Source organism: Miniopterus schreibersii (genome assembly GCF_964146895.1).
Source record: "Miniopterus schreibersii genome assembly, chromosome: 3".
Lineage (NCBI taxonomy): Eukaryota > Metazoa > Chordata > Mammalia > Chiroptera > Miniopteridae > Miniopterus > Miniopterus schreibersii.
The window spans coordinates 100,911,297-100,928,005 of record NC_138103.1 but is presented as its reverse complement, the minus strand read 5'-3'; the positions used below and the strand labels follow the sequence as shown (position 1 = coordinate 100,928,005).

The 16,709-nt window shown below is 43.8% G+C and overlaps 1 protein-coding gene across 1 annotated transcript in view; it reads left to right on the top strand.

Moving 5' to 3' along the window:
- The window catches only part of HCN1 (hyperpolarization activated cyclic nucleotide gated potassium channel 1), a gene marked incomplete at its 5' end in the record, with an annotated part of 254,454 nt that overhangs the window by 178,291 nt on the left and 59,454 nt on the right, over positions 1-16,709 (top strand). Inside the window, one exon of the mRNA XM_081132542.1 lies at positions 6,510-6,728. Coding sequence (XP_080988668.1) covers positions 6,510-6,728 — 219 coding nt within the window. The remainder of the gene's footprint in view (positions 1-6,509; positions 6,729-16,709) is intronic.

The following is a 16,709-nucleotide window of genomic DNA, read 5'->3' as shown; positions in this document are numbered from 1 at the left end:
GAATTTCTGAAGGTCTAAATAAAAATCAGCTTACCGTAGGAAAACAAATGCTTAGTGGGTTGAGTGCTTTATTTTATTTCACTGCCCCTTCTTACCTCTGGTAGTGGATACCCAGGCACAGTGGCTAACCCAAGAAAAAGAAAAAGAGAAGTTTGTTTACCTGACCATCAAAATTGCCTGGATGTGTCAAACATTAGGGGCAGATTTTACCATGAAAAGGTGATTTCAGAATCTAGCAAATGAGAGCTTGAGTTTTGGGATAATGGAAATGCTCTTTTTAACCTCAGTGTGAATAACCAAATACTAAGTAAGTTTCTTGTCAGCTGACACATTTCTTCTTTCTAGGATCTAAATTTTTCTGTATTTTAGTTATGCCTAACTCTGAATATTGTATTTTAATAAAATTCTTCAAGGTGTATATATTTGCAGAGGTTGGAATTGTACCAGGCAATAGAAAGAGCTATACACATTTGCTAAATTAAACACACACACATACACACACTGTTAATAAGTTTAGACCCTCATTAGAGAACTATTTTAGGTGGAAAACACCTGAGCACATTAAATTAATGAGCTCTTTTGTATACAGCCACTTTGTGTGTCAACCTGTGATAGAAAGTCTCTCATTTTATCTTCATAAAAAATACAAATGATTTTCACATGACATGCTGTCTCGTACAAATTGACATGTATGCAGATTATCTAGAAAATATCTAATGCCTCTTTTGTACGGTAAAAAATATTTGTAGAAATAAAAATTAGCAATAACCACCCAAGGGTAGCCTCCCGCTGCTTTTCCGGCCCTGTTTTCACCTCCTTTCCCGAGAGCAAAGCTTGAGCTTCCGGTTCTTTGCTTTCCCTCTCATTTCAGTAGCTTATAACACGGCCAATATGCTAACGCCTCGGGATTCAACGAGAGAGAAACTGTTTGAGGATCCTGTGGAAAGAGATGGTCGGCTAACTTGTGGCTCCTCCGCGCGGCGCTGTTTCACTCAGGCCCATAAAATTCATTTGAAAGTGCCTGGTAAACCCAGCACTTGAGAGATGGGCACCCGGCTCAGTTTAGTTTGGCCGGGGGTTGAGTGGAAACACAGGCTGATTAGCGTTTCGGGTGGAACCTGCCTCCCTAGTCACCCTGTGTCACCCTGTCGCCAGCGCCGTCTGTGGTCCCTGGAGGACTAGGCCTCAGGCACGGAGCCTTCCAGAGCAGTTTCCTATGAAGGAACAGGGCAGGCGGCTCCGTCGCAGGCTTTGGGGACGGGCGGGAAGGACCCCCCTTTGAGAGCCCTTGGCCCACAGGAAAACATGAAGGGGAAATGCGCCGTGTGACCCGATCATCTAATTTTGTGACGTCAGACTCCCCAGGGAGTTTTCCCCCGAGGTGATCTCACATGAAAACCGGGGATAATTTTTCCTCTGAATTCCCAGAAGGTGTGGCAGAGGCTCCCTTCCGCTGGTTGAAATGAAAACAGATACAGTAAAGGAGGCCTGCGCTGTGGTTATGTTCTTAAAAGGCGTGGAAACCCTGCGTGGTGAGGACCAGGAATGCCTCATACAGAGGCTGCCCCCCGCGCCCCGCGTCTGGGCCCGGGCGTCGGCACGCGGTCCCGCAGGCCCGGCTGAGCTCCGGCTTGGCGCCCGCCAGCCTGTGCCTTTGAGTCAATTCTTTAATTTTTCTAAGCTTTGCATTTCTTACCTTCAGGAGCAGTATTGGGTTTCAAGACTGTTGTGAGGAGCAGTGAGACGATGTAATAATATTTTGCAGGGAGCTAGGTGTTCAGTGTATGTTAATGTCTTCCATCGTTTCTGTATATGTATGCCTTATATAAAACTCATTTACTAATAATTATATGTGCAAAAATATGTAAAACACATCTGCTTATGTTTGCTTGGACAAACAAAAGAGATAACCAATGAAAATATTTTGCCTGAAATGATAATTATAATTGAAAAATCAACTTAAAGTCTTGAAATAGTGTCTGATTTGGGGCTTTTCTGTAAGAAGTATTAATGAACTCAGTATACAAAACGGATTGATATACATGCCAAATTAAAAATAATTTATTGGTGTGTTTTATTTTCCTTTTAAAATAATGCACCAACATTAAGAGAAAATGGGAAAAATATCCATGATCTCAAGCATCATTAAATTTTAATTTACAAATCCACTTAATACAAATTTTGTATTTTATCATCATTGTTGAAGCAGGAAAAAGTACACTTAGAACTTGAGGAATTAATGGACCAGAAAACAAGTCTAGACCAAGCACTAAGGACCAGACCAGGCATCATTCTTTATATGGCTCCAGAAGTTTAGTTATTCACCAACTTTATATTTTACTCCTAGAAACGGTCTGACTGCACCTATGGTGCAAAAGGTCAGTGTCACAGGTACAGATGTTTGTAAGCAGATCATATCACTACAGCTAAGAAAGATAAATGTCTCCAACTAAAATTAATATATAATTGTATATTTAATTTTTTATAAAAGGGTTATTGCTAGAAACCAGGAGCAGTACCATGTAGTGGTTAGTAGCGTGGTCTCTGGAGCCAGAGCGCCTGGGCTCAAACCACGGGACCTTCCTCATGCAGACTGGTAACCTTGGGCAAGTCACTGTGCTCTCTGTCTGCCCAAAATCATCCTCGATGCAGGATCAGTGCTCAACAGTTCTTCCTGAAGCACAGCTCCGACGGTATTGTTCCCTGCTGAAAACCCCTCAGTGGCTTCCACATCCTGCTTAAAAATGTCCTCACCCCTCTGACGCTGGCCACCACCCTGTTTCATAGTGTATCCAAGTGTCCAGTTCTCTGGTGCATCACCTGTATATTGCACCATGTGCCCACCACCCGAAGCTAGATCTCCTCCCATCACCATATATCTGACCCCTTTACCCTTTGCTACCCCACCCTTTCCCTGGTAACCGCCCTACGGCTGTCGGTGCCTTGAGTTTTTGTTTGTTTGTTTGTCTTATTTGTTCATCTGTTGCTTTCAGTTTCACAGCCCACGTATGAGTGAAAGCACAGGGTTATTAACAGTTTCTGACTTATTTCGCTGGGCACGCTATTCTCGAGATCCATCCAGTTGTGGCAAATGGCAGCATTGCATCTTTTCTATAGTTGAGTCGTGTTCCATTGTGTACACGTCTAATATCTTCTTTATCCGGCCATCCATCGAAGGACACTTCCGTTGTTTCCATGCCTTGGCCACCATGACACTTTCGTTACTTATCAGTTTGTCTAGTGGGGTTCTAATTAACAGTCTTTTCTGGAACCTTCCAGAGGGTGAAGTTATACAGAGGGATAAAGTAGCATCAGCTCTCCTCTTAGGGGATCTAATACATTAACACCAGCAAACACCTTAGACAAGTCAACATTATTTATTTCATTAAATTTATTGGACTGGCATTGAGTAATAAGATTACATAGGTTTCAAGTGTACATTTCTAGGACGCATGATCTGTACATCGCACTGTGTGCCCACCACCTGAAGTCATGTCTGATTTTTTCATCTATAAATTTGATTTTGGAAAACCCCATTACAACGTGAACAAAATATCCACATGTATTTCATACATCGAAAAAATAACTTTAAACATTTATGATCAAGAAAGAGTTATTTGACAGAGGCAGGAATGGCTTCATGGGTCCGTGGGCTATGACCTTGACGTTGCTCGAGGACACCCTTTCAGAAAGACCCTGTGCTTGGTTTAAGGCTCTGCTGCTGCTATCTTGAAATTCTTAATGGTTTTATTTTTGAATTTGTGTTTTGTAAGTGAAGTCCCTGGGACAGTGGGGCATGGACGTGATTGAGCGGGGTCTGCAGGTGGCAGCTGAGCGCACACAGGGGAGGCTGCAAGCCCAGGGGGCAGCCCAGGGCCAGCACTTGGGCAGGCAGCAGGCACCCAGAGGCGCACCGCAGCAGCCTGGGGCGCCGTGTGCCCCCAGCGTGGCCAAGGCAGAGTTGGCCAGATTAGCAGTGGCCGCCATGGCCACAGGAGTAGCTCCCCCCAGGTGGACAGGGGCAGGACCCACGGGGAGAGGGGGAGAGGCCCGCTGCCTGTCACTCCCGGGAGCCTATTCCTGCAGCATCTACACAAATATTAAATCTTCTGCCCAAGTTCCAAGGCAGTGCCTGCGGTGCTCAGGCAGCAGACTTTGCCAGTAAATTATTACGGAACAGAGAATACATGCAGACGTGCAATAAAGCATGTCAGAGAGTTAATGAGATTTCTCTGTAGTTTACAAGGGACAGTTTTGAAAACAGCTGCAACAATGCAAAGCAAATACCCACCAGCCCAGAAAGACAGATTAAATCCAAAGACCATCACATTTGATGGGACACAACCCTGCTCCATGTGAAGCTGTAAATGAGCTAGTTATTAACAAGGAAGACAAACTTTTACATTAAATTGCCCTTGTAATTGAAAATAAAGGAATAGGATATATAAACAGGAATTTTGGATTGTATACAAATCACGAAACTACTTTCGGTTTCCTGTATAACCTTAGCAAGTTATGGGAAATGTCAGAGGAAATATTAAAATACCATTGCAGACATTTAAATTCAATATAAAGATAGTGGAAGGGATCTTGGTTGTGATGCAATTGCTCTGTATCTTGACTGTGTTGATAAATACATTGACCTACCCAGGCAATAAAACTGCATAAAACTAAATACATGTGCAAATGAGTACATGTAAATTATTGAAATGTGGATGAGATCACTGGGTTGTATGGATGTGCATTTCCCGGCTGTGACGTTGTATTAATAGTTTTGCAAGCTGTCACCATTGAGAAACAGAGGGAAAGGTATATCTCTATTATTTTTTACAGTTTGCACTAAAATCTATGGTTATCTTAAAATAAAAAATTTAATTCTAAGAACTCACATTTACATGTACATGAAACTGATTTATATAAAAAGTATTCTAGCCCAGGCAGGCGTGGCTCAGCGGTTGAGCATCGACCTAGGATCCAGGAGATCGGGGTTCGATTCCCGGTCAGGGCACAGGCCCGGGTTGCGGGCTCCATCCCCAGTTGGGGGGCCTGCAAGAGGCAGCTGATCAATGACTCTCATCATTGAAGTTTCTCTCTCTCTCCCTCTCCCTTCCTCTCTCTGAGATCAATAAAGATATATTTTTTAAAAAATTATTCTATGAGAATAAGCTTCAGAAGCACTAATATTTATATGTTAAAATAATTTATCAGAAATTTATCCCAATGTTGTCACAGCCTACATAATACTCCTAATAGCTCCAGTAATGGTCGCATCAACAGAAAGATCTTTCTTGAAATTAAAAAGTATCAAGAATTATTTGTGATCCTGTTTGTTAGCCAAAAGCAATTGATGTCACTTTCGATTTTATCATTAAAAATGAAACTAATTGTATACATATTGATAACCTAAGAAGTGAATTTGCAGAAAACTAAGCAAGAAAAATTGTGTGATCAATTGATTTCACAATAATACAATGTTATTATTTATTGTATTATATATAATTATGCTACAATATTATTTTTTGAAATTTGTACATTTATGTTGTAACTCATCTGTCACTATTACCCCATTAAGTTTTATAAGTAATAACATATTTTTAAAGGAAAAATATTTATACATTGTTATCTTTAACAATTCTTTTTTTTACCTGAGTTCTGAACTAAAAGGCCCAAACTTCAGTTGGCACTGGGCATAATAAATTATGTAAGTCCTGGGCTAGGGAGTTTGATGCAAATTAAACAATTTTTTTTCATTTTATCAAAGGGTAGCTAAGATAAATTGAATGGCTTATTTTTGTAGAATTGAACTTGGAATAAAGTTTTGAAATGACATCAGAAATTGAATCTAATAACTAATCCCAGAAGTCAGCTTTTGTTTTTCCCAGAGGGTTTGCCAAGATATTATTTTGCTTATTTTATTTTACGTAAATACTTTTTAAAAAGCCAACAAGATTCATTCATCATCAACCTTGACATTTGAATTTGAATTTGAATATACATTACTCTGAGAGAGGGCCTCAGGGAAATCTTTCCATCGTTCATTCCTATATTTCGAAATACGTTTATCTTCTTTATTTAAGAAATATAGGGTTAAGAAGTAGACAAATATATCAATTTGGATTTTAAAAATCTAAACATCATAGTTTGCGTAAAAATTACTCTGCTTAGGCTCACAGCTTCACACCCACCTCAGCGTGCAAATCCGTTCCTAGAGAATGAACAGATTTCCTGCAGACTTTGAAACGAGCCATCAGCATCCATCCTTGCCATTTTTATGTGACACGCACACCTTTGTCCCAAAAGTAGTTTTAGTTTTAAAAACAAACCCCCAGCCGAGTAGGAAGCTGTACCCCACGGGCCCTCCGGCGGCCCAGCCCCGATTCCCGGCGCCGGGCAGGCCGTGGAGAGCATCAGGTGTCCCTGAGCTGCCGGGGACACCCTGCGCCGCGCTGCCTCCCGGGCCCCGTCCAGGCCGGGCCGCTTCTCACCCCAACCCTCTCTCTCTCCTGTAGAACGACTCCTGGGGAAAGCAGTACTCCTACGCGCTCTTCAAGGCCATGAGCCACATGCTGTGCATCGGCTACGGGGCGCAGGCCCCCGTCAGCATGTCCGACCTCTGGATCACCATGCTGAGCATGATCGTCGGGGCCACCTGCTATGCCATGTTCGTGGGCCACGCCACGGCCCTAATCCAGTCTCTGGACTCCTCCAGGCGGCAGTACCAGGAGAAGGTAACTCTTCTGTCTCTAATGCCTTCAACCGGCTGCTTCGTAAATTGAGTTAATACTGTTCAAGATAACTCGACATCTCCTCCTGAAGCGTGCAATGAGATGAAATGTTTGACGCGGGAAAACACAATCTGTTTTGATATTTCAGGGTTTCTTCAAGATGGTCCTCATAGCTTTTATTTGTTTTCAGTTTCTCTTCGAATAATATATATTTTTTAAACTCCGAATTTTCACTCACGGAAAAAATAGTTACATGTTTCAAAATGCGTGAAGCTGATTTCAGGTATTATCATGGGGCATGTTCTACTGTGTTTCCTCAGTTAAATAATATAAAGCCTTTTCTGGTATATGTTAGAAAATGTTTGTTCTTCCCACGGGGTCAGGCATCCATTGCCTACTTCCCCCTGTGCCTCTCTCTGCATGTTGTCATCACAGTTCATATTATGATCCGTATGCTTAGCTCGACATATGTTGCCCTGTGTCTAGATAAGTCACCACGCCCTCGAGTCTTAAAAATGTACATTAACAGCTGCTATCCTGCATTCGGATACACCATCTGTTAATTAAAATGATTGCTGCTCGAAACTGCTCAAGGCAGAGAGTAAAAGTAGAGATATGCAATGATTTGTTCTTGGATTTTTGTTCATATGTGAATGCCTTTGGCTGAGGCAGACAGTTCTTACATTCCTGACCAAACATCAGTAACTTTCCTACAGGTAAGTAAGAATATTTCCTCACCGAAGGAATCATTTACTCCATGAGGGCTCTGCTGGCCCTGAGAGTATGTCGTATGCCCCTGGCCCAAGAGCACTTCTGAAAGTGACAGTTGAAGGGGTTGTAGAGCTTCTCCTGGTGAGCGATCATGGATTAGACTTAAAATTCCTCACAGAACAGCCAGAGATCATTTCAGGCTTTATTTACCAAAGTTTTCAGCTCTATACTCCCTCAGCACAGGAAAGGGAACCGAGATACTTTATCTCCCCTGAAGGTAATTGCATGGCCAACACTATTCCAAGAGCAAGGGGTCTGTTATTACTAAAGTAATGAGAAGATGGACCATCAGAATTGCTTTGAGGTTCATTTTAAATGAAGCCTCCAATTAAATTGTAAAGAACAGAGCCCGTAGTGAGGGAGAAGGTGAATGCAATGGTGACCCTGACTGAAAATTGTAACTCAAAGGAATCTGGGCTAAATGTGTGGGGATTTAAGAATTTTAACACATGACGCTATAAAGTTAGAGTAAGAGATTTTCAACTCACCTTGGTATACTTGATGTACATGAAATATTTTTAATGTGAAATTTGAATATGGCCAAAGAATCACTTTAATTATATGAGGAACTGATCAAATTAAAATACCTTTATACTCTGATTAGCCTCCTGAATCCAGGAAGCTGAGTGTATAAATCCAAGGCAGGTGCAGGATGGCTTATTTAAAATAAGCCTGTGTTTTCTGATGGTAGGAACACAGGACAGCAAGCGGGTGCTACTCTGGGCTTCAAATGCTGATTGTGTTGTATAAGCTTTTAAAAGTTACTCTCAGTCTAATAATGATAAAAATTAAAATGCTAAATTTACCCCAAAGGAAAAGCCGGTAACATTTTGTCCATCTCTGTAAGAGTTTGTCTGATGCCTATTAAAGGCCCTTTGGAGTAAGAAGGTACCATTTAATGTAAGTAATCTTCCCAGCGTATAAGGGAGTTATGTTTAATCTTGTATTAAACCATATCGAATTTTGCAGTTTTATGTGATCAGACCAAAAATGTAATATCCTAAGTCTAGTCAGTTCAGGCAAATGTTCTTTGCTAGTTTAAATGAATAATCCATAGATCCTTATTTTTTTCCTTGCAAATGAAGGACTATAATTGGGGATATCACACACTTTTCTTATTCCATAGAAATCATATTTTAATCGGTCTAGTCTTCCAAATTAGTATAAGCTAATGCTGCAACCAGAGACGAAGGGCTGGCACCAAGCCCTGCTCTCCTTTTCAATTCACTCAAATCCCATTTGCAATAAAGCACATTTCAGGTCACTGGAAATAAAGTGATTATGGTTAATATACTTGCTTTCCTGGATATGCCCTTCAAGAAGAATTTGGGTGGAGGTAGAGTGGTGCCAAATCACTTTTAAACCCTCTCATTTCCAGCCTGACAATTATTGTTCACTCAACAAACCACATACTCCTGACCAGCCACACCCTTCATCCTACCCCCTTAGGTACCTTTACCCCTTTCACTGTTGACGCAGGTTTTGTTACCAGGCTAAAGGGGTCCCTTTGCCCGTGCACACCAAAGCCCAATAAGACACGAACAGACGTTTGCACCAAGAAGTCAGGGTTTATTAGCTGAGGAAGCGGCCCACGCTGGAGACACAGGCGAGCTAGTGCCCGCTGGAGACACAGGCGAGCTAGTGCCCACTGGAGACACAGGCGAGCTAGTGCCCGCTGGAGACACAGGCGAGCTAGTGCCCGCTGGAGACACAGGCGAGCTAGTGCTCGAAGGCCTGGCTCCGGGTCGGCCTCCAGGACGTGGGTTATATGGGGGAAACCATTAGCCGTGGTGACTAAGGCAGTTTGGGTCGCGGGCTCTCCTGACTGGTTGGCACTAGGTAGAGGGCGGGTGATCAGTGCATCGGGTCCTGGCCTCAGCCATGGCATTGCTTCTTCTGGTTTCCCCGATTTTCTGGGCCTGGAGCTGAGACACAACTGAGCCTGGATGTTATCTCCAGTTTGACCCAAACTCCAACTCTGGTGAACAGACCTAAGGCCTTCATCCTGAGATTAGTTGGTGCTGGTCAGAGCCTCGTCGCCCTGAGGGCTAATGATGGAGGGGGCGGTCGTGCCAGGGGGAGGGAGGCAGGTGAGGCAGGTGCCGGGGGAGGCCCGTCTGCATCGAAAGGAAAGAGAAAGGAGACAGGCCCTGGTGAAGCCCTGCGGTTTGTGTGGTTTCCGCTCTGCCCTTCTCTTTGGAAGGCTGTGACATCTTCCCTGCTCACTCCAACCTGTAGAAACCTATTTAGTGTGTATGTTCTGTGTCCAGGGGAGTGCTAGCACCATGATGGGAGGGTCTGTGTCACTGCGGATATGACTTTCAGCCCCGCACGTGGTCACCTGAGGACTGAGATGCTGAGGATACAGCGTCCTCAGGTGGGACAGAGGAGTAGGAGTGTTATAGGTGCCCAGCCTTTGTCCTGATCTGAGTAGGGAGAGGCCATCATCTGAAGTCTTCTGAATGCTGTTACTTGTGTATACGTGAAACTGCCTTTTAAAAAATGTATTATGTTGCTTATTTAATTATTTGTAAACATAAACACACCGACTCGGGATTTATAGCAAATGACGGCATGTGTACTTAGGTATGTGTTCAGCTTAAACACAGATCCCTTTCTAGAAACCAGATTTCCAGTGTGCTTTCCCCTGTGGAGCTCTGACCTTGACTTCCCCGTGAGTAGCAGGAATGTTATCCTCTAGGTGTCCTTCAGCAGGTGGAAGTGACCTCCTAGTTGCGGGGTTCATCGGGAGTGTGTTCTGCTTTAGGGCATGATGCATCCCCGGCTCAGAAAGGCGGATGGCTGAGCAGGTCACTGCTGTCCTCTAATTGAGTCTTTAATTTAAAAGAGAAAAATCTCTACGGCCAGAGTAATGGCAGAGCAAAGAAGAAACATCTGGAGTGAGGCCGGTGCATGCAGCGAACCGTCTCCCTGCTTTTCTTTGGCTTTCGGCAAGGCGCCTCCTTCCCCTGCGGATGAGGGCGCCCTGGGCACAGCCCCCCACGGCCCCGTGGCTCCTGGCAGGTTCCCGAGGCCCTGTGCCACGCGCTCTCGCTTCCTGGGAGCGGGATTTACGGCACTCGGGGTGCTAGCTGTACCCCAGCTGTCCTCAGGCCAGGAGGGCTCCAGGACAGGGACTGTCTGTGGGCCTTTCTCCCAGGGAAGCAGCAGTGGGGCGGCCCTGCGGTAGTGTCCTGTGGCCACTGGAGCTGCTCACAAATTGGGCTCCTGGCAGAATGATGACACTTCACATTCTCAGCTGGGAAAGGATCTTTACATTTAGTAAGTACCGTTGTAAAGGGAGGCACACATAAGGAGAGGGAGTTTGAGGCTGTTTAACTCAGGAGAAAAACAGAATTTTGCTAAGTGTAAGCATCTTATACCACTGATTTTCTGCCGTTGTATTTTAATGCATCCCACCAAGACATGTGGCATCTCCTTTCACTCGGTGACCCTTTCTGTACCAGTGTTTTCTGCTAGATGTTGAAATTCCCTGCATCTTGATTGTAGGTGTTCATGGTTTCAGGTGTGTACAGAGTGGTAAAGATTTGTCCTCGCCAATCCTCATTTGGCACTTTACAGTTTACATTTATCATGTATTGCCCATCCGACAGCTTCTTGTAATGGCTCTCAGGTAGGCTTGCATTTTCTACTATTTTATTTGTTGATTAATATAGATTTTAATTTTTAGAAATGTTTGAATTTTCATGTGAATGTGCTCCCTGGAGTTCTTTTCCAAGTGTTTTGTTGTATTGTATTGATGTCCCCCATGTCCTAATGCATAAACACATTCACAGAATGAAAGCTGGTCACCAGGGGTCCACTAACAGGACAAGAACCCACAGGAATCACTGCCTAGAACTCACATTTGCTTAGTCAGATCCCTGGGATCTGCTTGAAATGGGCCTTGAAGAGCATAGAAGTCAGCAGGCAGAGATAGTCTCCATGCGAGAAATGGCCCAGCAAAGAGCCCTAATGTTGAGAAGATTCCTGGCAGACAGAAGCAAATGTGCAAAGGCCCTGAGGCAGATATGTGTGGGGAACATTGAACTGCTGGTTTGAATGAAATGACACTACCTGCTGGGGAAAGTGTGAAATGAGAGCGGGTCATGCTCCGCCAAAGGACAGTTTTCAGTGAAGTGATGGGATTGTAGGGTAGGAAAAGGGTATCCCATGTAAAACTTTAGCAAAGACACATAGTAACTGAAGCTGTCCTTTTGGAGAATAAACTACAATGGTGCATGAGATATGATGTGCTCCTAACCAGATTGCCAGGCGCCAAGTTCAACAGATCCCTTCCCACATGCTTCCTGTTAGAATCGTTGACACAAACAGGAACAGGACCACTAGCCTTTTAAGGCAATAGGGACACTCTTGATTAATAAAACTGCTGGAAAGGACATTCTTTTATAAGGAAGAAGAATCCAAATATCTCAGGAGACAAGATGCCTTGTGAGTAAAGTCTCAAGTAATCCATGGTTTACCCACTCAATGCCTGTTGATTGGATGGCAAGGCTGGTGCTAGGTGCTCTGCACGCACGGGAGCAAAGAGGCCTGGCGCCTCCCCTCATCGAGCCACGTGTATCACCGTGAGTGGGGTGGGGAGGGCTCGAGGCAGGGGCATGACACCCGGTGACAACACTCGTAGGAAGCAGTAAAGTATTCTAAAAGTTGTAGGGTCATGAAGGGAAATGTAGTGGCTTGATGAGAGTTTTTAGGCTTTGACTAGATTATGGGCTGCACCGGGGAGGGAGAAAGAAGAAAATATTTAAGGAGAGAACTCAGGAATGGTGGTGGAGTAGCAGCTCCACCTGGACGGAGCTCCGAGGGGAGGAAACACTGGCCAAGATTCAGGAACAGAAGGAAAGTGTGACTGGGGCAGAGAGAAAAGGGAAATGACTGGATGGGACTGGAGACATGGACATGAGTGGTATTAGGTGGGACCAGGTAGGCCTAATTAACCATGTTGTATTTTAGCTTAAGTGCTATGAGAGTCTAGTAAGAATTTAAAGTGAAAGAGTGGGCCCCGCTGGTGTGGTTCAGCGGTTGAGCGTCGACCTAGGATCCAGGAGATCGCGGTTCCATTCCAGGTCAGGGCACATGCCCGGGTTGCGGGCTCGACCAGTGCGGGGCATGCAGGAGGCAGCCGATCAATGACTCTCTCATCATTGGTGTTTCTCTCTCTCCCTCTCTGTTCCTTTTAATAAAAACATATTAAAAAAATAAATAAAGTGAAAGAGTGGTATGATTAGACTTGCATTTTTTTTTAATAATCCTCACACAAGGATATTTTTCCTAGTTATTTATTTATTGATTATTTATTTATTTATAGATAGTGAGGGAGAGAGAAAGAGAAACATCAATGTGAGAGAGACACACTGACTGGTTGCCTCCTGACTGGGAGCTGGGATCAAACCTGCAACCCAGGTATGTGACCAGGAATCAAACCCTCCGATGTGCAGGCCAACACTCTAACCACTGAGTCACACTGGTGGGGGTGTAGACTTGCATTTTTTTTTTAGTGTTCAACAATGTGTACAACAGACTAAAGGAAAGCAAAACTGGCCTACTGTTCTTTGGCGTTGGGCAAATGGGCTGGTGCAAACTTGCAGAGCCAGGTAGGATCCCAGTGTGAGCAGGTGGAAATGCTCAGTGGGGTGGAAATATTGAACAGGCCATTCCAGACTGAGTAAACGCTGCTTAGGGCAAATGCTGAGCAGCTGAAGGAGATTCGACAACTCAGTTATGTAAAGAACCATGTGATTTCACAAATAAGCCGCCTGTGATGAGAGGCCAGGTCACTGGAGTGGCACTGCTCCTGAGGGTCATTTCAGAACAGGTTCTTCTAGGTTCTTCCTCCACTGCCCCCAGCACCATGCTTCCCAAATTTTAATAGGCATTGGAGTCACCAGGAGAGCTGTTCAAACAGATTCCTGGACCCCCTTTTCAGAGTTTCTGATTCATTAGTTCTGGGGGCGGGCCTGAGAATGTGCATTTCCAAGATCTCAGGTGCAGCTGCTGCTGGTCTGGAGACCACCTTTGGGAACCTCTGCCTTAGAGCACTGTTCTCGTCTGCATGCTTGGAGCTGTGCCATGGAAATGCCTGTCTTCTGGCTCATGACACGAGGAAGGGAACATGGGGAGACACGCAGATCACTTCCACTCACGCTTCACTGAGAACTTAGTCAACCAATGTTCCTACTCAAGGAGGCTGAGAAATTTAGTCCAGTGGGCAGCTCTAAGACCAGGTCACTCTATACAAATGTAAGAGGCAGAGAGCAAACAGATTTAGATGGAAACTAGTGGTCTCTGCCAGAGATACTAGAACAAAACAAGGAGACAGAAAAATACGTGGGATTTTGTAGGGAACTGATGCACTTTGGATGGGTTGTGGAGTACTTGAAAACAGTATAGATCTAGCACCTAAAGCTATTTGTATTTGATTTGGCGAGCAATGGAGAGCCACTGGGGCTTTGAATTATAAGGCCTGACCCTATAAGAAGGTAGATGTTAGAGAATGGACAGATAGAGCGAGAGGTGATGGAAAAATAATATGGAGGGAGAACGTGTCTTCCATTAAGCTGCCTGTTAGTAAACTTGGAGTGCATTATCTAGAGTGCCTCTTAGGCATTGTTTCTTACCTATCAGGCTAATAAAGTGTCTTTAAATAAGCATTGGTGAAGTCAGACATTTTTCCCCTCTGAAATGAGATAAATAATCTTAACTAAGTATGTTGATAGTGTGAACTTGAAATACAATTTGATATACAACTTAAGCAAGCATAAACCAGTTTTTAAGTATTTTTAAAATTAGTCCTTATAGTTGAACGTATAACAGATATCTCCTTTCCCCAAGGTACCCCCCAAGGCCTTCAACGTGCTATTATCTGTGCCCATGGGTTATGCATATATGCATATAAGTTCTTACAGTTTGCATTTAATATCAGTTTGCATTAGTTGCAGGTGTACAGCATAGTGGTTGGACAATCATATACTTCAGAAAGCGTTCCCCCAAATATTTCTAATACCCCCCCCGGCACCACACATAGGTATTTCAGTATATTCCCCGTGCTGTACTTTACATCCCCCTGACTAGCTGTAACTGCCAATCTGCACCTCTCAATCCCTTCACCTTTTCACCCAGCCCCCCAACCTTCCTCCCTTCTGGTAACTGTCAGTCTGTTCTCTGTGTCTATGATTCTGTTTTATTTGTCCATTTATAGGGTTCTTTAGATTCCACATATAAGTGAAATCATATGGTATTTGTCTTTCTCTGATGCAAAATATTTTCAACTTTTTATTCTGACTACACCATTATTTCCCTTAAAGGGTACAAACATATATTCAGATGGTAATATAAAAGAGATGGTTATATTCTCCATTCACCGCTTAAGCTTTGCCAAGTGAAATTACGTTAGATTAGTATAGTCATTTTAAAGGATTTCTTGCTGTCCTACTTCACCAAGTTATTATCAAAGTCAATGAACTAAAATTTTGAAAGTTATTTAAGCAATTGGAGGAAAGCCATTATTAAAACATTCAGCATTAGCATATTTAATGAAAAATGATCTTTCACTTCAGCATTAGAGTTTTATTAAGTGATGTTTAGAGAAGATCCAAGATGTCTATTAAATGAGGCAAATAGATTATTTTAGCTTTTTCCCCAATGAGAACGTAAAATACTGATTTCATTTTAAAGTTATGACTTCCTGCTATCTCCCAGTCGTGGGCTGCGCATGAGAGCACTGGACTATTTTTTAGGTTTTGACAGAAATACCTCACTTGGAGCTCAGCTTGCTGGTAATAACGTTTCCCTACATTAAGCTCCACTCCCTGAGTTTAGCTGAAAAGCAGCATCTTAGAAGCCGATGCAGAGCTGCTAAAGCGGGGCACAGACAGAAATGAGAACCAAGCACCCCCAAGTACGAGCAGGCCCGGGAATGACAGAAACCACGGGCCCGTGCGGGGCAGGCCACCCCCTGGGCGCAGGCTCTCCCAGCTGGCCTAGACCAGGCTGCGGAGGAAGGACCCCATCCCGCATCTGGGCTCCACCAAATTTTGATCAATTTATAAAATGTGTTTTTAATTCAACCAGAGATCTTTGTGTTCGGGTATCAGCCAGCCGGCAGACCGTGAGGCTGAGCGGGTCCCACAAGGATGGGAATTTGGGGTGTTACCGGCTGTAAGAGGTGAGGGGCCCGGACCGCACGGTCGCCGTGCCCAGGAGACTGCGCAGCTCACGCTTCCCGCAGGGCGGTGAGCGTCCGACACCGCCTCGCGGGCGCCAGGGGAAGATGTAAATTGTGCAATTTTGCTTCCAGGTTGCCAAAACTCAGTTTTTTAAAAAAATTACATTTGCCATTTAATTCTTCCATATTTTTCATCCAAACTCTTTAGTACTTCAAAACAAACACAGAAATCCTGTAAAACACCAAAAGTCATCTTAAAAAACATTGTGAACATTACTTAAAATATAAGGAAAATTTACAATTGATGTAACAAATGGTTGTTTTAAAATATATATAAGTGTTTTGAAAGGGTGAAAGAGTAAAAGCCTTAACTGTCTGGACGTTTTTGGGTTTGGAACACCCTTCTCTGGTTGGGTGGCTCATGCTCCCGGCTTCTTGGCCCTAACATCTTAGCCTCCCAGTCACGCAAGCTCCAGGAAGGTGTATGTTGGAGAAATCGCAAAATTTTAGAAATTAAATTTACAAATCAGTTCTCTTTTCTTTTCATAAATGACTCAGGTGACTATAATCCAAACTTTAAAAAAAAATTAATAAAGCATTCTTCAGGATAACCCTTTCTGTTAGCAATCTGAAAAATCTAGCATAAAGAATGCTCCCAATTTTATAAAAATATTGTAAAATAATATCCCTTTTTAAAAAAATATTTTTTATTGACTTTTAGAGAGAGAAGAAGGGGGAGAGAGAGAGAGAGAAACATCGATGTGAGAGCAAAACATCGATCAGCTGCCTCCTGCCCCTGCCTAGCGGAGCTCGAGCCCACACCCGGGTCTGTGCCCTGCCCGGGAATGCAACGGGCAACCTTTTGGTGCATGAAACGACACCCAACCCACCGAGACACACCGGCCAGGGCAACATCCCATTTGTCATGTGTTAGATACGAGTGATTAGAAGCTGCACCTACACAAGCCTAAAGAACTGTTACGAAGAAAACTGAGCATCCTGAGAGTGAGTGTGACGGGCTCTCC